The sequence below is a fragment of the Opisthorchis viverrini genome (genome assembly GCF_000715545.1).
Source record: "Opisthorchis viverrini unplaced genomic scaffold opera_v5_85, whole genome shotgun sequence".
NCBI classification, from domain to species: domain Eukaryota; kingdom Metazoa; phylum Platyhelminthes; class Trematoda; order Opisthorchiida; family Opisthorchiidae; genus Opisthorchis; species Opisthorchis viverrini.
The window spans coordinates 846113-872744 of record NW_008751740.1 but is presented as its reverse complement, the minus strand read 5'-3'; the positions used below and the strand labels follow the sequence as shown (position 1 = coordinate 872744).

General features: G+C 46.9%; 2 protein-coding genes across 2 annotated transcripts in view; one reads left to right on the top strand and one right to left on the bottom strand.

Moving 5' to 3' along the window:
- Window positions 1–108: 108 nt before the first annotated feature.
- Window positions 109–26632, top strand: part of T265_04838 (hypothetical protein) — a gene marked incomplete at both ends in the record, with an annotated part of 43008 nt that continues 16484 nt past the window's right edge. The window contains 9 exons of the mRNA XM_009169684.1: window positions 109–605; window positions 2163–2590; window positions 3358–4237; window positions 5695–6288; window positions 7968–8547; window positions 10964–12048; window positions 13381–13930; window positions 16248–16973; window positions 22744–25404. Of these exons, the coding sequence (XP_009167948.1) occupies window positions 109–605; window positions 2163–2590; window positions 3358–4237; window positions 5695–6288; window positions 7968–8547; window positions 10964–12048; window positions 13381–13930; window positions 16248–16973; window positions 22744–25404 (8001 nt within the window). The remainder of the gene's footprint in view (window positions 606–2162; window positions 2591–3357; window positions 4238–5694; window positions 6289–7967; window positions 8548–10963; window positions 12049–13380; window positions 13931–16247; window positions 16974–22743; window positions 25405–26632) is intronic.
- T265_04837 (hypothetical protein) lies at window positions 18586–18801 on the bottom strand (the record flags this gene model as incomplete). Its single annotated transcript, XM_009169683.1, has 1 exon — window positions 18586–18801. One exon carries the CDS (start codon window positions 18799–18801, stop codon window positions 18586–18588), a length of 216 nt encoding a protein of 71 aa, XP_009167947.1.

Below are 26632 nucleotides of genomic sequence, written 5' to 3'. Positions count from 1 at the left end.
CCTACTCTATATCCCTATTCTTTTCACGACATACCGAAATATATCTATTTTCGATTTGATACCTCCCATCTTTCTGATTTCAGTCACTTCTGACCGTATCGCCTTTTTATGCCCTACAAGACCCGTGGAGATTCCCATTTATTACCATCCGATGCTCGGCACAAATTGGAGATGCGCCGGCGATGTCACGATGACTCGGATGATTTCAAACCCCACAACTCATCCGGTCCATCACCCCGATCAGCGGTTGGTAACCTTAGTCAGTTTTCTGCTGTCCCACGCTCGGGCAACAAGCGCAAGTTCTACCCGCTTGACATATGGGATCAGTCCAGCCGTCCAGCTGGTGTTACACGCACGGGACAAGGGGGCGGGTCACCTCCAGCTAGTGGACTCTCCACTAATCGTCCATTTCGCCGCGGCCGTCGTCTACCACAGCGCAGAAATGAAGGGGGACGTCGAGGACAACAGTCGACGACAGCAGATTCTCTCCCAGTTCTGGATCTCAACAATCCACATCTTCTGATGTTCTATTACAACCAGCTCTATCAGCAATACTATAAGACGTATACAGCTGCTGCTAACGCCGCTACCCTTTCCTTTCCTAGGTTAGTTATATTTTAACGTTTCTTCCTAAGATGCTTTCTTTGGATATTAGTATGTGAAATATTATGAGGTAACATGTAGATGTTTAAGGATGGAATTTGTTACGCAACAGTCTTGCAACAGCATGGTTTTGGTTGCTCCCATTCCGATTGAGTTCGATCCTAGATCTACCATCTTATCACAGTTTGTTAGCTTCTGGGTTTACTTGATATCACACTGTTATCGGTGAGTAGACATCATGTGTCTGCACTCCGATAGCGTATTCGACTGCCGGAAGGAGGACGAGAGACATGATGGGATGTAGAATCGGCAAGAACTTAATTTTACTGCGGTTTATACTGAACAAGCTATGCACTATTGCAGATGAGGGATCATCATGGAGGAAGTGAGGGGTGGCCTTCACGAAGAACAATGTTTTTTTAAATCATAGACAACGCTATCCTTATCCTGAAGCAACAACCTCTCCAATTAGACCTTTGCTATTCATGTGTTTGTGAATTACTTATTCGACTCGTCCCTGTAAGGTTTAACAGCAATTGATCTGTGGATCGAGCCAGCTTGAGAACGGAATGAATAATCAACATTCACTCGTACTCTGCTTTTTGTGACATTCTCTTATCATTCATATCGATTTGACCTGACCACTTCGATGGCTCGACGTCAACCGTAATTATTTTTAGCTCTTTGTGCCCCTGTGGAGTATGTGAGACTAATAATACCCATATCTGGCAATGGTTCTTTTATCGAGTCTCCACGGCAAAACTCTATATGATTACCTTGTTAATCAGATGTTTACCGTCAATAGGTTCGTAATTAGGTCTTTTTTATCCAAATCTCTGCGAATAACTCCAGATCAGGAACAGACCCTACCTATTTTTGCAGCCTTATAACTCTATATGATTACCTTGTTAATCAGATGAGTTGTCTACCATCAGTAGGTTAGTAATCAGGTCTTTTTTATCCGAATCTCTGCGAATAACTCCAGATCAGAAACAGACTCTACCTATTTTTGCAGCCTTATGGTGTGGTCGGTAGTGTTCCAGAATTGCTGTACACCCAGCATCTTCCACAGGATTATATCGATCGTTGATTCGGTATCTGACTCTAATCACGTGCTCGATTAGCCTCAAAATGTGGATGTGTGAAATATTACCGGAAGAGACTCTTTTTGGAACGTCTCACTACTTTTGTTTCTGTGAACAGCTGCACGTAGTCACATGCACCGTTTTCGTACAAACAGGAGGTTGGTCACACATAGTAGTCACGAAGGTAATCGGTGAATTTTGGTCCCACTTGAATTACAACGTCGGTCAACAGCCACAGCCGACCGTAAAAGTGCTAACCGTACAGGGTATGTCTTGTTATCTTGGATTTCCATTTGTGAATGATCTCCGAACATATGGAGTTCAAAAGATTTAGTTGGTGCGATCAGATTTTGGCAATCGGTTTTTATTTTCCGATGCGGTGAGCTGTATAAAGCGTGCATGACTTTCGGAATTTCCATAAGCACATTGGTTTAACAGACTCGTTCATACAAATCGATTTTTTTGTATCCCTAGTGGTTACTCCTCCAACCCAGACCTGGTCTCGGTCGCTGCTGCAGTGGCTTCCGGCATAACTCCTGAACTTTTGGCGCTAGGTTCGAGTTTGAACAATGCTGTTTCAAAGACTCAAAAGTCCGCTGCGACTACTGATGCCGACGGACGAGCAACGTCAAGGCGACCTAACCGTCATCAAGATTCCGGACCTGTCTCTGCCTCGGATGGTAACTACTCCGAGGACGATGGCAGCGAATCTAGGAACACTGACACGCGCACGCGATGGCGACCAGCCCAACCGGGGTCCGGCAGCGGCCCTAGACAAGAGGGAGAAAACGATGGTATGGGACCGCCAGGGGACCAACAGTCTTCGAAAAAAGCCAGGTTTACTTCGCAACAGGCAACAGATCCAAGGTCGAAGTCAACTAAAGTCAAGTCGGCAGTTAGAGGTGAGAGACTCTGTCATTCCAACTGCGTTATATGGAATTTGTCGGGTGCCTAGTTCACTGGCCGTATCGTGGCTGGATCCTTCTGGTGGTCCTCACGAGTATGTATCGATGTAGCAGCCTATGTTCATTGACCCACGCAATTAACAACCCAGTCTTGTTTTCAACGCGGGACACGATGAGTACTTGGGAATCAAGCTGATGTTAGACACTTCAATTCCTCAGCGGCAACCCCAATCCCATGTCGAGCCTGGCTTTTCCCATAAGTTCAGTGTACATTTTCACTGCATTAGGCGCTAGCAATTAAACAATTAACAATTAAACTTTACCTTCAAGAGGGCGTGTTTTAGTGCTGTCAGACGTAGGAATTGCTGGGGGCAGGAACTTAATCACCGTCCATCAAAAATCCAAGTCACCGAGTGTGAAATGCTCATTTACGGATTGTGTCTCACTTGTGTTGTAACACTAAGAGCTGCCTTTTTAGCTCACAAACTGAGCACGACTGTTAGTCTTCGAATCGCACTAAATTGGTATAAGCGCTGCTAATTTGGTGGTATATGCGAGATACAATGTTTTTTTACCAATCAGTTAGCGTAGAATGTACGGTGGTACTGTCGTTAGAACAATCTAACGACTCGTGCATGGTCATGCTTCTTTGAAAAGCTAGTGTCGGTATTTCGATAGACGATAGCTTCGGATTAGCGGCTGATTGCCCTTTATTCACGCAGTAGGTATTGTCTTACCCATTTATTTCTGTCCTCCGACATTAGCTTCCTCGAGCAAGTCATCACAACCAACTGGCAATTTACAATCGCGAGTAGTTGTCAATATATACAATCACCCTCGTGTTGATCCGGAAGGAACTCACGGTCGTCCTGGCAAGGCATCGGCTACAATCAAAGTTGTGGATCAGAGTTTGACCGACGCATCGGACCAAGAGGTTGTCAAATCATCACAGCCTTCCGTCTCTCCCGCGAAGAATGCACCGGCCACAAGGCTTCAAACGGACACTGAACTAAGCGCGCAACAGCCCTCTATAATAACACCTGAGAGCGCGGAAAAACCCACTTCCTCTACGCCTGCTAGTTCCACAGTGGTGTGTCCGAGCCAACAGGGTGAGTATAATTCTATCAACCACGATCGTACACTTCGTTTACTGCTTGATCCATGTGATCTCATCTTGTTTTTTCTGTCGTCTGTAGGTAATGGTGCTTCTGATGCTGAAACAATCAAATCTTGTCAGCAGAAGATCGAAACTACACCAGATCCCAAAGCGTCTGGAACTTGTCCCACTAAGTCACAATGTAACGCGACTGCACTGATGACTCCCAACATGTCTCCATTGAGCAGCACCGCTCCAGCTGTCCTGGACGACTCTGATTCCATCGAGGAGGGTGAGGCGAAGGACGATGACTTTGATGAAGATGACGAGGAGGGCGAAGAAGACTATAACGATGGAAGTGAAGAGGGGGAAGAGAAGATAAGAGACAAAGTTGCTCCACCAACAGATTCGAATCAGTCGGCGGAATCAGAGGATGAAGCTTCCTTTGACTGGTCAAGAAGCAAGCGCCGCTCCGATTGGTCTGTTCCAGAACGGACGAGACGTCGTGTTGAAGTTGTGTCCTCCGAATCCCTTCTGCTTCCATCCAGGTTAGTTTCTACGTAGAATGGGATGCGGCTCTTGCCGTGTGTTCCGAAAAGGCAGACTTATGTTTCATCAAGGACGCTATGTTCTTTTCGTTCATCAGAAACCCAACTGGTGCACTCTGCCGAATCTGTACTCTTTCAGTTTCCAATTCTTTCGATTTCTACTTGGTCCTTATACCTCAGGAGATAGTTGGACGCGGATGCTCTCAGCTGGACTAGGCTCCAACAAGAGCCGGTGGATGTATTACACCAGAGTCCTCACCAGCCAGTCATCGATAACTATCTCGAATCAGGTGCACTGTGTTCACTCGAAAAGGTGAAACCTTAATCCGGGCGAATCTCTTGGCACTTCTCTGACTTAGTTTATCTGTTGGTTCAGGTGGTTCATCCGTGTGTGGCGTGAACCTCTTTTGGCTCATCTGTGTAGATAAACCTCTGTTGAATACACGTATCATTGGTTGTCAAAACAGTAACTCTGAAAGGACTCATTCTCACGCGGTACTTATTAAGAGGCGTTTGCATAAATCTGGAGGTGTAGAAACAAACCCAGCCCTAATACCGAATGAATTATCACTTGTTCTAGCAACGTCTCCGAGGAGAACAGACTGGGCTGAGGAGTGGCTCTTAAAGTGCCTACCAAATGAAGGCTTGTAGTCCTTCGTCAAAGGTAGGCTTTGTGGAATATGCGCATCTGTTTACTGTCGTGGTCCCACATCTTGCCACAAAAACATCTGTTTTGGGCTCACTGCTGTTTTCCCGATTCCTCTTGTCTAGGCTGTTCAGGCAGCCTTCTGCTGAAAGTTTGCTCTAGTTGAACAATTACCTTAGCTTGAGAACTCAGAGGTGGCACGCACAAACGTTTTCGACACGAGGGTCCCCATATTTCACTGTTTCATTGGCTTCCTCACAACCATTCATTCATGAGTGGTTTTACGGGAGACTTGGATTACCCATCTCATGTCGTTTTTTTTTGTAAAACGGATGAAAGGACGTAAGTCCCAGATGTTTACGAGCCTTATCTTCCTTGTCCAACTTGGTCGTGTTCTGACGGTTCATGTACTCCTCGACCCATTAAAGAGGATATCCGACGGATAACATATCCTTTTTCTCCCGGGTTCGCCGGATGGAACATATAGGTTTTTTGTTCCTTAAGAATTTACCATTGTGGATATCCCGACAGCATACCGTTCCGCTTATGAGTACGACAGTGAGGCATCATTCCGAACACCGATGTTACTTTCCGTGATACTGAGCAGGAAAGTAGCGTTGAGTGATTGTGCGCACTTTCCTAACTTTACTAAATAAGTGAGGCTTCATGTGAACAATTTTGAATGAGTTTGTTCGTTTTGTGACAGTCTTATGCTTGCCAAATTGAGCTTCAGCTATCCTTTGTGTCTCGCCAAGTCACCAACTCAGATGATCGGATAGTTTTCGCATTCACGTTCCCTTTTTCTGCTAAGCCTGGAAATCATTTTCATTTCATTTCTGTTCCCGGTCACGGTATTTTGTAGCCAACCAGCATCATCAGCGTTGCTCCCTACTCCAGTGAACCTGTTCGCCAGTACTGGCGATTCCCCATTCCCATCTGGCTGTCCTCCCAACCTTCTTGAAGCCACTGCAGCAATGCTAACCGGTATTTGCCCGCCAGTTCCTTCATTGTTCGCCAACCCACTCGCTTCTGGTGGTCCGCGTGGCGGTGACCAATACGCTCCAGGTTTTGCTTCTGGACCGAACCCCCTTGACTTGCTTGCTTTTGTTCAGCTTACCAACCCAGACCATTTCTCGCAAATCCAAAAACAAATGAAGCGATTACAGTCCACTACGGCAGCTCGTAAGGGTACATCAAGTCGAACCTCAGATGTTGAGCAAGATTCTGCCAGGTTGTCGCGACAAAGGCATTCCGACAGCGTCTTGAAGTCACGTGCCCGCCACACTACGGATACCGGTACGAGGAAAGAAAGTGGAAGCGAACGAGAAGCGCGGAAAAATAAACGCCGGACGGTGTCGGAACGATCTAGCGGTTCAACCAGGGTGTCAATGAAGGCTCACAAAAGGTGAGACAAACACCAGGCCGTGTTCTTTACCGTCTGTTTCACAGGTCATTTTATTCTTCTCCTTGTTACATGAAAATGATATTACAAGAGTGGAGAATCTTAATGTCAGAAGACCAACTTCTGAATGTACTATCAAAAAGATTGCAACTTCGTGATTCGAGGTGCGGATAACAAGCCTTTTCATTGCATTCACTGTTCCATCCAGAACACGTTCTAGCTACCCAAAGACCGACAACCCAACTCACGGGTACAGAGTAGCGGAACGCATACGACTTTTGAAGGAGTGGCGCACGACACCACTTGCTCTCTTCCGAATCGTTAACTGTTTGAGCAGTTCGAGCATTTTCTGAAATGCCCCGTCTTTTATGTTGAACCACATTAGAGTTGCACGATGTCTCGTTGACGTCGTTAGAAGCGCTAAATTGTTCTGCCTAACCTCTTTTTGGGTGCTACTTATTTCGTACAAGTTTTCCTCGATTCGCTTTGACATACCGGAGAATATCTGCTTCGAGTCGCTGCATTTTCTATGACGCACCACTAACTAAACCTTTCTATTTGACAGACCTCGTAGGAGAGTTGTGCTACTTTATATCGTGGTTGTTCAACTTGGCAACTTTATGAGTATGCAGTTTTCTCTCCGGAAGAACATCTTCAGTGTATGTTGTCTTCCGAAACACCCAACATAGCTGGTTTATTTATTCCTCGGTTAGATTATTGAAATCCAACACTCGGACGGGCTTTTCAGAATGAGTATTCTTGTCATCAAACGGTTGTTTCCAGGCGCCAATCCGCTTCAGTTAACCGTATCGGTCTCGCCCAGGGTCAAGCTCTATCTAGTGCAAGCGGTTGTGTTTCGTTGGTCGTATCATCTTAATGTGCTTGAATCTCCCGTGAAAACCAAATTGATTTGCAAATGAGTGTATTTGTCGAAATCAGTCCAATGTATGCTCAAGTGAAACATAAGACTGACGAAAACTCGGGAAACTTGCCTGCCTGATGAGCCCCGAGAAACCGGTCATGGGCTGTCAAAGAGTTTCAGGCAATCTTGTGAGTACTTTCCTTTTATGGAAACTTACTGTGATGTCTCGAATATCGCACCAACTGATACTTTTTGCTCCCTTATATGTGGCGGTACTCTCTAGCTGAAGTCCGTTGTTGCATCTGTGATTCTGTCTACTGGATGATTAGCGAGTAGTTGAAAATGGATGCATCCTTCCCGTGCCATTCGCTGCAGTGGTCCACCAATTTCGAACGTTTTCGTAAGGCCATATTATGAAAGAACTTGTTGTGGGAAAAAAGGTAAAAGCTACCTAGAGGATTTCATCCTCAGAGCTCTCATATGATCCACACGTCCTTTTGAAATCGTTTTCCCGCCCTCAGAGTGTGCGGAAACTGTGGAAAAACTGAAATTCTTCGGAAGAACTGGAACGAATGTCATCATTACGGAGGTCTTACTGTTTGACACCCGTCACTATCGGCACGAGATGCTTTACAGCTCATGTGTGCGGGGTATTCGCTGTCAATTTTCACTTTTTTACGTTTTCCCTCTAACTCGTAGATATATGTTCACATAAGCTGTTTCTGAAAGTCTACTTGGTATCACCACCGAGTAGGATATATGACCTAGACAGTGTACATGATAGCTTACTGTTAGTGAAGCCTTTCTGTTGGTTTTACAGCACCTCACCTTCAGAAGTGTCTGGCTCATCCAGTCGGAGCGCATCGTGCCACTTACCGGACTCCAGAACCGCTTCAGATGCTAAGCGTGCCACTGGTTCAGCTATTGAACCAGAATCCCATCCTGCTTACCCATCTCCAAAACCCACCCGTCTTGCAGTCAAACAGTGTCCTTCGCCTTCAGTTCGAAACGAGGTTGACACTTTCTCGAATAGTGGTGATGTTGACGATGAATCCGCGGAAGATGACAACAGCAGCCAATGGCAACAACCGGTTCGTAGAGGACCGAGGACACCGTCAACTCCCCCGGGGTCATCTGACGATGAGCAACCAACGGCTGGGACTAGCATTTCCGGTTCACGAAGAACAACCGTCCACGGACTTAAAGTTGAGTCGTTTTCTAGACGATCTAGCTTGGAGCGCCGCCGGTCTACGAAAGGTCCGCTACCGAGACGCCGTTCATCTTCCTCGACGGATAGCTCAGCCGATCAGGGTGATGTGGCAACTTCCGCTCGGAATTCCATCTCGGAACGTGAATCTGATTGCGAAGCTCCATCTGAACAGTTTTCAAGGAGATCCGTGGTAAGTCTTGTTCAGGGAGCAATGGACGTTTTCTACAAAGTGAGGCCTCTCGTCAAGCAAAATGCGATGGAGACCCGTGTTTTTCTTGATGCACTTTGTTTTTTTTTCGCGTTCACTGGTTCCGCTCATAATGTGTTGTTTTACCTTGTACATGGATGGCACTTCCAATTTCTTTCAAATAAGCTAATAGCAGTTTTGCTTGTCCCTTCACAGTCATTCAAAACCAATACATTAAAACTATGATCAGTGTGAGAACATAAACTGGTCGCGTTTTGTTGACGTGCCATCCATACCGTCATAACAGACAGAGAGTCGGTGCACGGCATGAGCGTGCTATATCTCCAAGTATTTATTCTTTACAGAAATCGAAGATTGACTTAGTAACAACACGTCCGATAATCAACTACTTGGTGGATTGTGTCTTTTCGAGTCCATCATTGAATGATTCTGAATTTCATGCATCGAATTCATTTTCGCGGATTTCTACGATATTTCATTTGGAGAGTTGAGTAAACATATGTGGGGAGAATACTGCAAAGCGCGTCTCTTTATTCAGTACCCCTAATAGACAAAATAAAGGCGAGCGTATGGTCTGGCCGTGCGAAAGCCTAGCTACCATCCCATCCGAAAGAAGCACCAGGGCTGCGATAGTGCCATGCTTATACCGGCCCAGACAAATGCAGTCGAGTTGTCGAGGTTAGGTTCGAACCGCAGATCTTCTGGTCAGTCAGTAAGTTCGCGCTCCAATAATTGAACCATCTCGAGCTTGATGAGACTTAATCTTACAATGAAGCCGATCCCAAGCCCTGTACAGTCGAACAAAAGGGACTTTATGGTGTACTCTTATAGCTGTCCGTAAACAGAAAACCGGGTTACCTGTGGCCATGATATGCTTTTACGCACGCACACACACCAAACGCCTCTAATCCCATGAACTGGGTCAAGGTGTCGATGTCATATTTACCTTTGATATGTTCATTCCTATTGGTAGAATGTCATACTGCTTATGCAAAAGCCCGTCTGGTTTTTGTCAGGGATTTTATGTAAAAATTCAAGCACAGTACTTGGGGGCTTCGCCTGCCTGTTGATCCCATGCGGGGGATGAAACCGATCGTGAACTGTCGGAGAGCTTTCAGCAACCTTATAATTAGTGGGTTCTGTCTAAATACGTATTCCCCTTCGTGAAGGTTCACTTTCCGCGGTTATTTTCGTTAGTGTCCATTTTTCGGGAAATTGCGCACATCATGGCAAATTCAAGGGCAACACAAAGATTCACACTACTCCATTCAACATCAGGTTTATGCAACACAATGATAACTCCATTCATTCGTGTCCTCTCTGTTTTGTTGACGTTCCGTAAGTTCAATGGACTCGTGGATCTTCTCAAGGGTAGTGTATGCACAGTGCCATTCATACTGCTTGTGGATTGGGGGAAGAAGCTTGTCCTCGAAGCACTTTTTATCTGGTTGGACTATTGATTCAACAGGTTTCTTTTCAGGAGGAACGTCTTATGCATGACGAACAAGCTGTTCACACCTTGTAAACCACACTTTCTAGGTCGCGTACTTTTACCGGAAGATTGTTTACTTTTCAGCGCTTCTTTCCTTCAGACATTTGCGTGACTCAGTGACACACAATGACTCAGTCGCACAGCCAACAGGAGTAGTGCGACAAAGCTATCGCTTTGGATGCGTGACTGTCCGCTTTGCTCATCGGCGAATGAAACTGTAGCACGTGAAAACAACGTGTTTTGGCACGAGGGTTGCAGTTGAAAAGCGTAAGGATGCGATTGGAAAATGGGCCATCGCTCATTTTATGTTATCAGGGGATGCGCCGCCATGCATACAGACACATATAGGTTATTGAGCATATTCATACTTGTTTGACAGCCCATAGGAATCGCAAAGGTAGTTTAATATACAAGTAGCATTTTTTTATTATTTCATCAAGTTACATGTAGTGTGAACAAAGATAGCACGCCCTGGGGCCTGTGGCCGCCAAGTGATCTGTCAATTTGCGAGCCAGTATAGCCCCAGAGACTAGTTTCCCAGGATACTTTGTTCTCAAATAAGTGATTGTCGGTAGTTCATGGTTCCTATTGTATTCTACCCTGCGAACTTGCACTGACCCGCTACATTTTCCCTTGCTTAGTCAAGCACCGGGCTGTTTCATCCCGACTGACTAACCTTTATTTAAAATCTAAGGAGATATGCTGATCGAATTGCCAAGAGCTATGGATTGTCGATTCATTGCATTACATTGGCCGACGCTAAAGCTCCATGGTATCCTCAGGAATTAGGCATTTGTCCTTCTTTCTCCATTTGACTTCCTAACAAGGTTCATTATGACCTTATCACTTTGTTAACTAGCTACTGAACTTGCGTAACAAACTGACTATTGTTCTTCTGCATATTAGGGATCAAAAACACGAGCCCTGCCAGCGGCATACGCCCATCCACATAGTCATCGCCGCAGCTCTACCGATTCCTCGCATCCTCTGCAAAGCGTTCCTCAGAAGCGGTCTTCTGTAAGTTCCATCAATGGTTCGCGATCTTCGGAAACCTCTTCATCCTCATCGTCCAGCTCATCCTCGACTGAACGGTCTTCACGCTCAAAATCATCCTCTACTTCTCGCAGCTGTGCTGCTGAAACGGGAACACCGGTCGAAGTCCCTAGTCAGCGATTGTTGCATGCTGTTAGGCCTGGTCGTCCTTCCAAAGTTCCTACTGTAGCTCAGCAGTGTCTTTCTTTTGACCAGGGGCTCGACACTGCGAGTGTGGAAGGTTCAAATGGAAAAGGCAGGACGTCCAGAAATCGAGAACGAATGGATCGTGTTCGCCAGTCTTCGCGAGGAAAAGTACTCCCAGACAGCAGTGTAAACGAGCTCGATTCTATCGATGGCGAGTCAAAGGCGAATCGCCTAAGTTGTCACGAGAGAAGGTATCGTAGACGGCCATCATACCAAGAAGGATTAGGTGACTATTTATCTGATGAGTCTTTTGAAAATGTTGGATCTGACCAGTCCGACGCACATTCCAGAACCGCTTCCGCATGTCACTCCTCTCTTTCACACTCTGCTGCCTCTGTTGGTTCTGCCTCTCCGCTGGACTCCGAAACTCATGATCAGGATACCGATCGCCACCGCCATCCAGCTCTGTCAAACCAACCTACCACTGTGAACCCTCGATGGCGTCCGGATCATCGACCGAATTCCGCAGAACAACAAAGCCCCCGTCCCAGTGTTCAAGGAGCACCTGACCAACGGCGTGCCACCGGTGGAATTCATTCAACTGTGAAACCACAGTCACGATCAGGTGATCGTTATGGTGCTAGAGGCCTGTTACCATCACCCATATCCAAGAAGACTACTAGGGGCCGTCCAGAACAAACTCGGACTAGGTATGATCTTCCCCGCCGGAATCCCATTGCTCGTGATATGGGTAATTGTAGGCCTACGGGTGGACGTGAACACCGACAGCGTCGCTCAAGGTCATTGAGCACGTAAGTTTACCATCCATCTCTTCATTACTTCAATTTTCGTTGACAGCCACAGATGAACTCATCTTTTGAGTAGTATTGTCTTCACCTGGAACACGTTTTCGAGTGTAAACACCAATTTCTTTCCACCCATACATTTCCGGTGGCCACACCTCAGATTTTAGTAGCAACCTGCTACCACGAACCTGTTTCGTGTAGTCGTCAAATACTTGGTTTTGACAGGGGACTCGACTGAATCCAGATGAATCTCTCGTTTACGACGTTTATCAACTGAATATGTTGCACAGGTCCACCTCACGTTTCACTTGATACGATATTCCAGACTCACAACACATTTTCTGACGTAACACACTACTCATGCGGTTGTTGTCGAAGTTTCCCCTAACCTTATCAGTAGTCTGTTTCGCAGAGTTTTAGTCGCACTGGATTTGACTGAGTGTTTTGAATATTGAAATGTTGGCTAGGGAGCCGTACGCTTGTGGTAGTTCATGGGCTGTAGTGTCATAACTGTAACCGGAACAGTTTCAGCTGCCTCATCACGAGCTGGTGGTGTGGAATGTGAGTCGCGGTGACCGCTGTACAGCGCTGTAGTTCAGCTTGCTTAGTGCGAAACTTTTTTAGCGAGACTGACCTTGGCATTTAATAAAATCGTTCATTCGATTTCTGTGCCATACGATCTTGCGCACACGTGCTATCTATTTTATGGTGCACATCCAAGCAGGGTCTTCATTGTTCTTGTTATCCTGCAGCAAGATGGTTTTGACATAGGCGGTTGAAGATTGAAATTATCCGGGAACTTTCGGTAAGAACGAGGATTCTCCACATGGAAAACACGGTTAGATTTTGGATTGGCTGAAAAGGCAAATCGTCTTGAAAACCTGTGAAGCCCAAAACAATTCAGCCAAAATTTATTATTGGGTGGAAACGGTTTTGGGGCCAAACTGAAGCTGCTTTGCAAGGGAGCAAGCATCGACCTCTCGGCGCTCATCACCCGATCAATCCCAATTAGGTCAGGGTCATTTGGCATCCCCTAACGGTGGTACTTGTCGGGGAGATAACGTTTCCGTTGAATTGCGAGTGATGAATAAAAGCAGAGAGCTAGCTTTTCATGCAGCAAGGGAGCAAGCATCGACCTCTCGGCGCTCATCACCCGATCAATCCCAATTAGGTCAGGGTCATTTGGCATCCCCTAACGGTGGTACTTGTCGGGGAGATAACGTTTCCGTTGAATTGCGAGTGATGAATAAAATCAGAGAGCTAGCTTTTCATGCAGCTTCTAATCACTAGCTGTGATCAGTGCGATTGGATTTATGGAAACCGTTTTTGTTTTTCTAGAAAATGGCAGCGAGGTCGTGAAAGAGTCGAACCCGATTCAGGTGGACGCTATTATTCTAGAGACCGGGCTCCAGCTCTGGGACCTGACCGACACCAGCCTCAGGACAGCTCGAGATGCTTTCAGCGGAATACTTACTACCGAGCCGGACAGGTCAATAAATATGCAGACGAATATCGGGTCAGTGGGGTCTATCAGCGACAGGAAACCTATGATCGTCGTAAACAACAGCCCATGACACTTGCTCGTGATTCGCGACAGATTGGATGTTCTAATCGATCTCCTCTTGGTCGCGGAAAATATCAACGCCCTTACGCTCCGTTCATGGAACTCCGTAGTCGCCAATTAGGGGTGACCAAAAACCGACAAGCTGATCTTATTTGGGAACCTGGTCCAAAAAATATGCATCGAGCAGAGTATTCACGTGACTCGTTTGCAGCCGCCAGGCGCTCTCGGTCACCACCCGTCCGTTCGGATGCACGTACTCACTTTCGGGGCCCTCGACAAGTAGTATCTCCTGTCTCCGGTGATTCGCGTCTTCGTAATTATCCGGTACGTTTGTCTATTTTGATATCAAGAACCCTTGTAGAGTAAAACAGTAGTTCCCTTACAGAATTGTTCAGCTGAACTTATTTGAACTTATTTGTGCACATTTAGTGAGGTCTTCAGCTCAGTTCTTTCGTCCACGATCCAAGTAATCTTGAGATATTTTTTGTAATCTTTCCGATTTCCAGGCCGAATTTCAGGGCGCAATCTATGACGAATGCCAGTCATTATTCTTCCAGGATAAACGATGTCGGTAGTCACGTTGACTGTGAACTAGGGTGTGATCGAGTTCAGGTGTCTAGCCAGGGTCTTGGAGGTTATTGGATTAAGCTCATCTGACATTCAGCCACTGAACACATCAACTGCGATCCAAAGAGAATCACTCGAAGCCGTGGAGTGTGTTACTCATCTTGGAGGTTGTATTAGTTCCGACAATGGCGTGGCAGATGAGTTCGATGCAAGAATCTCTAAGTCTCGGGTCGCGTTTGCTAATTTGAGACGCCTATGGCGGCAAAGGTATCCTTCAGTCTTAAGGGCTGTGTGTATCAGGCTATAATTCGCTGTTTGATTGAGACTTGACCTCTTTGAGCAGTTGAACTAATACGTCCTCTGGCCTTCGACAAGTACTGTCTCAGAACCATAGCTCAGATGGGCTGGTGTCGGCGAATCCGCAACGAAACGCTTTGAAAGGTGGTGTTCGGTTGTGCAACTCGCTCATCGAAGAATGTGTTCAGCACCAGAAGCTACTTTGGTTAAGCTATGTATTTGCTCATGGCGAGTTACCGTTTGCCGAGGGAGTGCTGTTTTCCGTGGGACATTCTAGATGGCGCAGGCAGAGAGGTGGTTGGCCTTTTCTCTGGCAGAGAGAAATAAAGCCAATTACAAAATGACTGGTAATGTTTCGACACGCCTTCCAGGATCGAGTACTCTTAGGTCAGCTCACGCATAGTTGAAGACGCTGCAAGACGTGGTTACTAATTGATTTCAGTGGCCTTCCTTTTGTCAATTTCTATCCGGATTGCTGAAATGTCTGGAGGTGTAGGCACCTCGTCGTAGGTTAACACCAAGTTCCTTCCCTATCTATTTTTATCGTTTTCTTCACGGTAAGAATTTCAAATAAATTATGGTCGTGCGACACCAAACCATTAGCGGCTTGTGCTTCGTTGTTTTGCTGTCGATGATGTACTGGCACTTATAAAGGTACCCTTATGACAACTTCCTTGGGCGTGTACCTGAATTCACCACGTTTGGCGGGGCAAGACAATCCTGACCCCATTCACAATTCCTCCTGAACTTCAGTACTGACGTGCTTTTTTGGAATTCCTCTGCCGGCCTCCGTTCCCTCGCCCATTCCCTCACAGGTGTTGACTACGCAGATGATATTGCCCTCCTTGAAAAAACAAGGTAGTTTAAATAACCTATATCAATCTGCGGAACTGTTTGTCATACGATTCGCACCTTCAAAGTGTAAAGTACTGCTAGGAGATTGCGTTTGGCGGCGAGATGGCTCAAGTGGTTAGCGCGCGAATTTACTGACCGAAATGTCCGTGGTTCGAATCCAAACTTTGCCTCTCGACTTCCCCTGTCTAGCCTGGCAGTATCCCAGCCCTCGTGCTTCATTTGGGTGGCATGGCAGCTAGGCACCGGAAGGGTGCTACAGCTGAATGCTACAAGATTGTGTGGGATGAGTCCCAGAGCAAGATCCTCACCGACCGGCTAATCGACGTGCCAAATACCCGGGCAGTTGTGTAAATTCTGATAGACTGGCTGCAGACGAGATTACTGCTCAAATAAGGAAGAACAGAGTTTGTCAGCTTCCCATAGCTTTGTTGCCGGTTTGACGTCAGTTCGCCCGTCATTGACACAGCATACACTAGGACGATTCATTTCCTACTGCGAGATCTGAAATGTGGATCCGGTTTCTCGTTCTTTCAAACGGCTAGAATGGTTCAGCACCAACCATCGCCTCCGGGTGTTGTACGGAAATCAGCTGAAATCATTGTGTTCTTGGCATGCGGTTTAAAGCTTTCACAGAAATGGTTTTAGTTGAGGTTGAATCTAGCCAACTACCAGTTGTTTATTCTTCAATATGATCTGGATTTCAACACCTCTCATCACAGATGTAACAATTCCTATTACTGGGTTTTCGTTTTGTGAACCTGACGTATGACTCTGACCTGGTTTCCCCTCCCCTTGTCTTCACATGTACCTTTGCAAAAACCCCACTAATTTATGTGTTTTGGCGCGTTCAATCCAGGGGCTGTCGTTTCCACGTTCGACTTTCCATTCGTAAATGGATAACTCCTTTACCTCTTCTTTGCAGCAAGCTCGATCGGCTAGGGGTGCTCATACCAACGCCGACATTCGGCGGCAAAGATCCCGTTCAACCAATTCTAACAAACACTTGGCACGACGGGCTCTCGCTTCGCATCACGGTGGACCTCGGGATTCGCGACGTTGGTTGAGTCGTGAAGAAACATACCGCACAGATGCTACAGGATCGAGTAGAAGGCAATCACCCGCGCAACGCCTGCGGTCGGGTCAAAACACGCACCAACGTCGACGTCCTTGTGATGACTCGGCCAACAGTTTTCGTGAGTGTGATGCCAGAAATAGACGGTCCGTTCGAAGAGATTCTCTTGAAGACAGCCATTCGACAAGTCAAAACAACAGATACAGGAGAGATGATCGCCGTCCGGTTCCAAGAGGCGACCGCTTGTCGCCTAGTAGGCCTTCGGCGAGTAGATTCCATACCATCTCCAGTTCATCAGCCTCAGACCAGTCTTCACGTCCGGGATCACGGGGCAGTGGGAGTTCTGCAACCACAGGCAGTGCCGCATCTTCATTCCACCGCGACAGCGGGAGCAGGGGTGCTGATACCTCTTCGCTACCGCGATCTAGCGCTCAAAGTGGTTCAAGAAATGGTCAATCAGCCGCAGTTTCAATGGCCACGACAGCTGACCACAACCAGACTAGCGGAGCTGGGAAACATCGTTATGCGAGCAGTCCAGGAAGCCCGACTTCCACCACTCAAAAGAAGCGACTGAAGGTTAGTGCAGGGTTTCCCGTTCCCTGTTTATAATTTAAATGGAGCAGCTGCCCACTTTCCTCTCCACAATCAAAGGCCCGTGTGTCGTTTCGTAACCACCTTTGTCGTAGGCGATAAAAAGCGTATTTTAGCGTTTTTTGCGTCTGGTTTCATCTCACAATTCTTCGGATCGTGATCTTGCCGTCCAATTTCGTTTCATAGGACATCCAGTTTATAAAATAGCTAGCCAGCTGTTCTCTGCAGGTGTGCTCGGGTAACTAGCGCCCGAGCTCCTTGAAAATGTATCATCCACACATATCTACCTGGCCGCCGTGAGCAGGCTTTAACTGTTTTCGAGAGTTGAGGTGCATTTCCGAGGTTTCGGGGTAACGAATCAGTATTACTGGAGGCAGTAGAGGAATTTATTGAGATAGAGTTACATTGGCCTGGACATGTATCCTAGCTAGCTGATCGACTTACTTGGAAAGCCAACTATGTTAGGTTTGGAATCGATGTTGAGTTCAAAGCCACACAACCGTAAACTCAACCTTCTTGGTAGTTGACGGGAGCCTTCAGTGTTTCGAAACGTTCGCGAAAGTTGCCCAGTGACACATTCAAATTGTTCAGGTATCCGAACTGTTGTCTATAATGCGTAGCTAACCGAAGCGACCGAATTCGCGACTGTGCCTCCGCTTCGTCAACAAGACCATTGCACGGCATATTCACGATCTGCAGTTGGTGTTTATGACTTCCTCGACTGTTTCTCTCAGTCTTACAAACATGGCGGCTTCCTGTACAGATGTGTACTCATGAAACTGGGCAATGACGGAACATTTTGTAGTTCTTGTGTTTAGTATGGCCTTCACATTCAAACGTTTTCACCCCGCGTTATTTATACCTGTCTATTTTTACATAACTGGCGCCAAAATCATCTGTTTGAAAAGACCCGGAGTATTTTTATATGTGGTCATCTTAACATGCTTCCTCTCGTCTGATGAACATGTCAATTTTTCTTCGAATGAAAAACAATTTTCTGTTCGAGTTCACTCTTGACTGGGCAGTTGGGCGGGCATACATGCACACGACCGCACGGGCACAGCTGATCAACAATGTCTAAAAGGTCAGTGTGCACTTTTTGCATCGCATCGACCGCACTGCACCACGCACTGTGCACAGTTCTGCCTCCTAAATCACCATCAGTTTTTCGACCCAAACGCCTGCCTGGTGGTCACTTATCGAACAAGCGCCCATCCGCCCACGCAAGTTTTCCCAAATCACACGTGTAGGCATGTGCACATACGCGTTCGTTCTCGGCGCAAATGTCCTATCGACCCTGCATTTGTTCGAATATCACAACTGTACGAATCGATATGGAAACAGATACGCGCTATGTTCCTGCCTGGTTGCTCGCCACGCAACAAGATGGACTGATGGTGGAAAATGAATCACAGCAACGCTTTGGGACGATGAGTGTTACCGACGTACACACACACACACACACATACATACATACATACTCGCATGTGCCTTCCTATGTCTACTTCAACTGTCCATTCTTCTTGGTCGTGTGTGGATTGTGCCGGTTGCTTGTGTATGTGTGGTCATCTAGTTATAGTTCTCCTCTCCCCGTACCTCATCTATTCTTTCTTTTGTCGGCAGTCTGCAGGTGTTTTCCCACCATTTTATTGCCTCTGGCTTGTTTCGTTCGTTTGCTGTCACCAAAACCAAACATTGGTCGTTGTACCGGTGCTGTTGGCACTGCCGGGAAGTGATGTACCGATCCGATTCGGACAGGTGCACTGGACCGGTCTAGCAGACCACCGTAGCGAACAAACACACTGGGTTTCATTTATCATCAAAGAGCGGGGTACGTGTTATAAAGTGTTGTCCTCAGAGATCCTGAATCGAAAAAAATAGTTCAGCGTAGCACCCTTCAAAGAGCGGGGTACGTGTTATAAAGTGTTGTCCTCAGAGATCCTGAATCGAAAAAAATAGTTCAGCTGTAGCACCCTTCCGGTGCCTAGCTGCCATGCCACCCGAATGAAGCACGAGGGCTGGGATGCTGCCAGGTTGCCCAAGCCTAGACAGGGGGAGTCGAGAAGCAGAGGTCGGGTTCGAACCACGGACCTTCCGATCAATAAATTCGCACTCTAACCACTTGATTCTGAACTTCAACCTGTTTGGCAATATCCATCGGCTCACGGAGTGCATTTATAGGAAGATATGCGATAGATCGTTCGGCTATTCATGTGGCTGGTCGCACGGGAGCACCATAGCTTTGATGCTTTGCGTTGTTTTGTGTGGGTGCCCGCGGTTGATCAGTTACTCAACAGAAATCCAGGGTAATTGAGGTTGATTTAGAGTAGATAGTTGAGTGGAGGAATCCTTTTCATTATCTCACATTCGACTCGGACATATACCTGGGTTAAGAAGAATACATCGATATACGAATAATCAGTAGGAGAAAGGTCAAGACACGTGAGCAGAGTGGAGTTGGACCGATGAGGACATTGGATTACTGATGATGATCAATCTCACCAGTTCTACCTGCTGACTCGTGATATATGTACCCTTGTGGTTCATCAAGGGTGAGCGCTGCACTCGGACAAAAGGCTTCTGGATGCGAGTTTCTGGCTTATATATGCCGATCGCGACAGGTTCAGCTGTATTGTTGCCAGTTTTAGATCAACCTCGTGGATAGCTTGAAAATTTTCGGTAGTATTCACGTTGAGCAAAGACCGAACTGTCGATTTGCCGCACATTTTGCCACCCATGATCCAATGGGTTCACAAATTCGTTTAGATAAGGATCTCGTCGTTTCGTCTATGTATCGAGCATCGCAGGAGCAGGCAACTCGAAGGACAAATCGAAGTGGTTTGTTAGCCCTTCGCAGCTTAGCATGACCTCACTTCAGGAGAGGAAGATCGAAATTGTACTTTCGAGGTTCTTTTTACCGGAGCCTTGGGTTAAATAACGGATTTGCAATATGTATGGTGTTTTGTTGCTACACTGCAATGCGTGATAGCAGCGTCTAGACGGTTGCTTCCGGTAAATTCGAGTATATCCATCCACTTCGGCTAACATGCATCGTTTAGACGGGAAAATTCAGATGCGTCCAACGTGCGTCGGTGGAATAGTGGTTACATGCTCGCCTCGCATTTCAGATGTCCGGGGTTCAAATCCCGGTACGATCATTGGATATGCACTGCTGATGGGCTCCAATAAGAGCGAAACTCGAGTCCAGTGCTTCCCTTTGGTATGGACTCAGCGGAATAATCACGCCAGAACAGGAGGACGACCGTTCAAACGAGAGTGGTGTGACTATGAACGAAATACCTATACCACAAAACCCCAAAACTGCAACTAAAATACATCCGTTTGACGTGTAACTCCATTCGATCTGGCAAGACATGGTTAGGAGCTCCATACAGATATGTTGTAGCTCGTCATGGACCCTTTGCATACAGTGGTCAAGTACTCAAAGCTAGCTAATTCGTGGAAGGTAGACTGAAGCTTTGAGCTTAAAAAGCGTGTAAAAGAGTGCTCGAGATGTTACGAGAAAAAATCGAACCAATTTTCAGTAGACACTCCACTGAAGTGAAATCAGTTCGATGCTGTGATCAGTGAAGCGACGTGAAAGCGAATATTAACAACGACGATCAATAATTAACCAGAATTCTCCAACCGTTTTTGTGGTGTATCACAATGGTATCGTTGTGTATGAAAACGACCTGTTTTGCCAGCCTGAACTACAACCTGAGTGATGTGACCAAATTGATTTGCAAATGAGGGTATTTGTCGCAATCAATCCAATTTAGGTTCAAGTAGAACATAAGGTTGACGGAAACTTGGGGACTGCGCCCACCTGATGAGCCCCAAGAAGGGTGAAACCGGTTGTGGGCTGTCGAAGAGCCTTCAGCAACCTTGTGAGTAGTTTCCTATATAAGACCTGAGTGCTTTTGAGATCATCGATTTGCTGATCAAACACATCTGTGCACACGAACCCCGGATCACCTAGTGGATTTATCCCGGCAGTTCAGTGGTTCGAATTTAACCTCGGCATCTCGATTATTCCTGCCTTGACATGGGCAACGTCCAGTTGGCATGGAAGCTAGGTTTCGAAAGGCTGGTACAACTGAACAGTTATCATAATTTTTTATTATTCCTCTGGCATCGACAAGTGACACCTTGACTGTGAACTGGCAGCCAGTCATTGAACACCAATCGTTAGGAGAATAGTATGGAGGCGAGATGGCCCAAGTGGTTAGAGTGCGAATTTTTACTAACCAGAAGGTTCGTGGTTCGAATCTGACCTCTGCCTCTCGACTTCCCCGGTCTAGGTTTGGGCAACCTGGCAGTATCCCAGTCGTCTTGCCTCCTTCTTGTGGCGTGGCAGCTAGGCACCGAAAGGGTACTACAGCTGAATGATTTGTTTTCTTTATTTAGAGCGCGAATTTACTGTCCGAAAGGTCCGTGGTTCGAACCCGACCTCTGCCTCTTGTTGTAGGACAACCTTCGAGAAATGATGTCCATCTTAACATTTATTCCATTGGACTATTTACCGGCCAAGGCCTTACACGCAATCTGCCCTTTTTTAGTCAACCTTGCATCTGTTCTGACCTTTCGTTCTCTTGTGCATAGTTTTGTTTTGAAGTGGATCATTTTTTCATTTGTATGGAGGCACTCGTACACGGACGAACTGTTTACGGTTTACAAGGGATAACATTCGATTGATAGACTAAACACACAACTGTCCCTGACAAGGAATTACTTTTGCGGTATTTTTAGACAGGGATTAAATAGGTTGGACAGTTGGATTCTACCTTCTGCTTGTAACAACTTTGAAGCACCTATCACCGATTGGACTAGCATCTCTTCATATGTTCACAACGGTTTCGAACCTTGCTCCGGTTGGTTCCCTATCTTGGACAGGCTTTTCTGGTTTACATTGTTATGTGGTTCACACAACAGCGCACGTCAAACTGCTTGTCCGTTACGAATCCGCGAGATAAGAGATTCTTGGCTGTTGTCTATTTGCTGTTCCCTCAGGTTATGCTGATGTTCATTACGTACTTCCCCAAAAGCGTAGTGCTGCTTACCCCATCGTCCACACAAGCACACAGTTGTTGATCACCCACCCACGTGCGTACCTGATTGCTTCCGTGTGCGTCTTTTGCACACTCACACCTCATTGGTCGATTTGGTGCACGTTGGTTGTTGTTGTTGGTGTATCTGTATTTGCACGTATGCGCAGGACAATCGGTACAATATGCATAAGGTTACCGTCAGCCAACTGAGGCATCCCAGGTAACAACTGCCTGGAATTTATGCAATAGGAGACATTAGGGACGTCTAATCTAGACGCCCACCCCCGATCTTCCCTTCCTACGTCAGACGTTGATACCACTCGTATGTGTGTTTTCATGTAACAGCGACTTTCCACAGCGCAGAGTTTACTCCCAGCCCGATATGGGAGCTGGTCCGTCATCCAACATTTTCCATAAGGAATTCTGTTCGGTTGCTTTCGTCTATTTCAAACATCTTTGAACCTCCGACCGAAGAAAAGATAGTGCGAATCGTTCGCCCGTAACCACTGGTGGTTGTACCGATCAACCTATCTTTCATTCATCAGTTGTGCACTTTCACCCGCCGTCCCATCACTACACTGTCTTCACGTCTACTTTCGTTTATGTTTTGCTGTGATTGTGAGTAAATCTTTGGACTACCGGAGTGTTTCGCAAAATACCATTGTCCTTCTTGGGTCACGCGTGCCTGCGTCCAACTGGGTCAGAAATCTAGCGCCCCGCTTCGATCTACAGCCGGTCAGGCTTGTGGAACGCCCTCCACACCTACTTCGTCTGCACAATTCGCCTCCACCTGCGACTCTCCCGAGTTAACTCGATCGACTGATCTTGGAGGATCGCATATTGTGGGCTCAGAACCAATCCACGTAACACCGACACTTTCCGGTACCATCACTTGTAACCTACCTACATCCGTTCAGTTCCTCCCTTCCTTCGCTGCCGAACCAAACCTACGGCCCAGTTACGCACGCACTCCACAAACAATTGTTGCTTGTGCATCGGTTGAATCCACTGATTCATCGGCCCCACATTTCCTACCTCGTGTTCGTTTATCTGACAAAACTTTCACCCCTGTTGTCGGCCTACCGAGAACCGAATCTCCTGCGAGACCCAACATCCCGGTTCACTCAAAAACCTTTTCCGTTGCAAATCAGCTCTCCAAACCTGATCTAGGACATCGATTGTCCCAACAGTGTCCGGAGAGCAGGCCGAGTACGCACAGTTCTCTGACTTCTAAAGCTAGGTTCCTCAGAGTATCGCTAGAACACACACTCGAAGATTTGAGTCTTGTCGATCACATATCACCTGTATTCTACCAGCTTAGCACCGTCAGCTTACAGGTACCCATCTATCCACGTGATTCCGTTCGAGTACTCCTAACGCCGATCGTTGTACTTTCTGGACGCGATCCATTAGTTTCGAGCGAATTTAATCAAACTGCTGATCCAGATCAGCTTACAGCCACTAGTCGTTCTCTCGAAACTTCTGGTGGCTATCCTCTAAGCGATCTACCGAATTGTTCGCCCCCGTTATCTTCTTCCGGCCAGTCTGTTTATTCGATCGAATCTTTACTAGGTGAACCGTTTGAAGGTCCGAACAACACTCGTGACTCTACCTCGTGCACTTCGGCTTCTTGTGCTGCTCCAGGGGTTTCTTGTAGCCGAGTAGTCAATCCATTTCGGGTTACTCCCTCCGGTCTATCTCGGTGTGTAATCCAACCAGCCCCTGATATCCAGTTGAAACCACCTTGTTCTGTCACGATGTCGTCAGCGACTTCTTATACAGCTCGTCCACCCCGAATTCCAGGCACGACCTCAACCATATCAGCAGCTTCTCCAGCTGGCTCCGTTGCTTCACGTCTTCCAACCACACACGCGACCGCAGCCTCCTCTTCAGAGGCTCGTTTAGTCCGTTTGGATAGTGTTGCTTCCCGGGAATCTTCTTACTCGCCTCCTGCTGACCGGAAAGGTACAACGACGCGACGTCCAATGCCCCCGGGTGATGGGGTTCATCCAGACGAGGTGAATTCGGCTCTTCTGCGCAAGTTGGAGAAGGTCGCACGAGATGCAGCCAATCGTGGACATGATGAGGAATACTTTGACAGTGGAGAGGTTTTCGGTCGTGTTGGACGTGATTCGGAGGACGACACGGATGAGGAGGAAAGGGGTAATGGGGGGATTCTCCTTTTGGCCAAGTCTTCACTGCGGTTACCACCGATTCAGGCTGATTCAGCATCAAATGATCATCTCCCAACGTCCTCTTCATCAGCGGTTAACCAATCTCCCGTAAATGAACTCCTTCGGTTGCTCACATCCGGTAGTCGTGTCGTTAGTCTTAAGCCAGTGAAGAACTTCGTGTACCCACCACCCAAAAAGACTATGGTCTCAGTAGCGACGCAGACAACTGGGTCGATGTTGTGTACTCGATGTAGAGATGTGATCAATGGTCCAGTCGTAGTGCAAACGCCGGCCTCTAAAGTCGTGTCGAAAGTGACCTCATGGCCTAAAGGTCGAATGTTATATGCCGGTCTTATTGAAGTTTTACCCGGTGTTATCCCTCTATCTCGTGGAGTCTCACTACGCCGATGTCGACCCTCAGTTGGTGGTGCAACCACACCATCACAAGCTGCGGGCACTTTGCGCTTTCGTTGGCCTGCTGACGGAGAGTTAGCAGACTGTATAGAAACATTGCCAGATAGTCCGGTTCCTGGCCGACTGGCCCCCCTTATTTGCGATCCCAACACGACCGTGTCCCAACGGTTCCTCAGAACTGTCCGTCAGGTAGATGGGGTATGCGTTTCCATCGTCACCATTTGTGGTCCTTACAATCCGCGATCTGTTGTCCCAAATGAATCTGTGATGAAGAAAACCTTAACTATCACAGAACCACCCAAGGTGTTCACCAATGGTGCGGGAAAACCGACCGCAGCTGCAGGTGAAATGCAGAATGCATCTGAATTAGATGTGGATTCCGACGAGGAAAGCGATGGTCGACGCTTGCGGCGTCATTTGCGGCGCACCCAAAAGACGCAGGACATCAACACGGCCATGGTTGCGGCGGCGATGCGTCAGAATGAACTAGAAAATGGTCACGATAACAAACAGGCGGTGGAACAACCATCATCCACGATGACCTCCGCTGAACAAAAGCGACAGCTACAACAACATCAAGCTCAGGATCTTTCCGTAAACGGAACTGAAGCCACTGTTCCGGATACCAGTACTACCTTGGAGACGGGCAAGACCGAAGCGGATCAGGTTAATTCACGACTGGCTGAAGCTCGTCAGCGTGCTAAACGACTTATCGAGCAACGAAAATTGAGTATGCAGGAAACTGTTAGCCACGTTCCGTTTGATATGAACGCTGAGGTGAGAAACGGTCCTTACATCCAATCTAAACACATTTATTTTTGTCCTCATAATTTGACCAATCGTAATTAGCTACTGCCTATTGTCGACCTAATTTCCACCTTTTTATCTCAGATCACGTCAGACTGTCTAATGAGGTTTACACTACAGAGGGTTTGGTGCGTGTTGGTCCTGACTGTCTCGGATCGATAATAGCATGATGCTGTATGTCTGATTGCAGGTCCTCAATCTCTGTCGAATCAGGTCGATATTTAGGTCAACATTTGTGTGATTCTGTCAGAATTTGTTCCAATTCATCTTTGGTCAAAGGGTAGAGAATCACCTTCGGAACGTCTCACGTGACCTGAAGAAACGAGGATTTTCTGTTCTTTAAACCACATTTGTTAGTTTCCCAACATAATGCATGTGCTACATAAAGCGACGGATGGTATTATTAGTCGCTACGCTAATGTCAACTATTCCCCCCGCCTATCAATGAGTTGTTGCTGTCACTGCGTTATGTGTCTGTTAGCCTGCGTTAACGAATCGTGATCATTCGGTAATATATCGATTTCCACGAGCCCAGTCACGTGTGACTAATATAGGGATGAACCACTTTACTCACAGTATCGATCGATCGGAAGCTATGCAACCCACAACAGCCCTGCTCCAAGTTAACATCCAGTTGACCCTACGGCTAGATAGATATCAGGTCTTCAGATGGGAAGTACACAAAAAACTCATCGATATGTGTTTGGATCAGGCTTTGTGTGCTCAGACTTCTCATTTCTAGATCCTCTTCCTCCTAAATGACAGAATACACGACTCGTAAGGCTACTGGAGACTCTGCGACACTCCACCACCACCAGCAGTTTCACGCTTCCTTGGTTTCGTCACTCTGACGTAGTCGCCGAGTTTTAAGCAACCTTTTGTTCTGCCTGTACATCAGATTGTACGTAACTGACGTAATATACCCATTTGCAATGGGAGAGATTCAATGGAATCTGAATATCTCTTCTAAGATAGTCCTTTCTTAGTAAGCTACCCGGGGGCGAGATGGCTCAGTGGCTATAGTGTGAATCTACTGACCGGAAGGTGCGTGGTTCGAACCCGATCTCTACCTCTCGAATTCCCCTCTCTAGGCTTGGGCAACCTGGCAGTATCTCAGCCCTCATGATTCTTTCGGGTGGCGTGGCAACTGGGTACCGAAAGGATGTTTCAGCTAAACGATTAATATGCTGCACAAAGT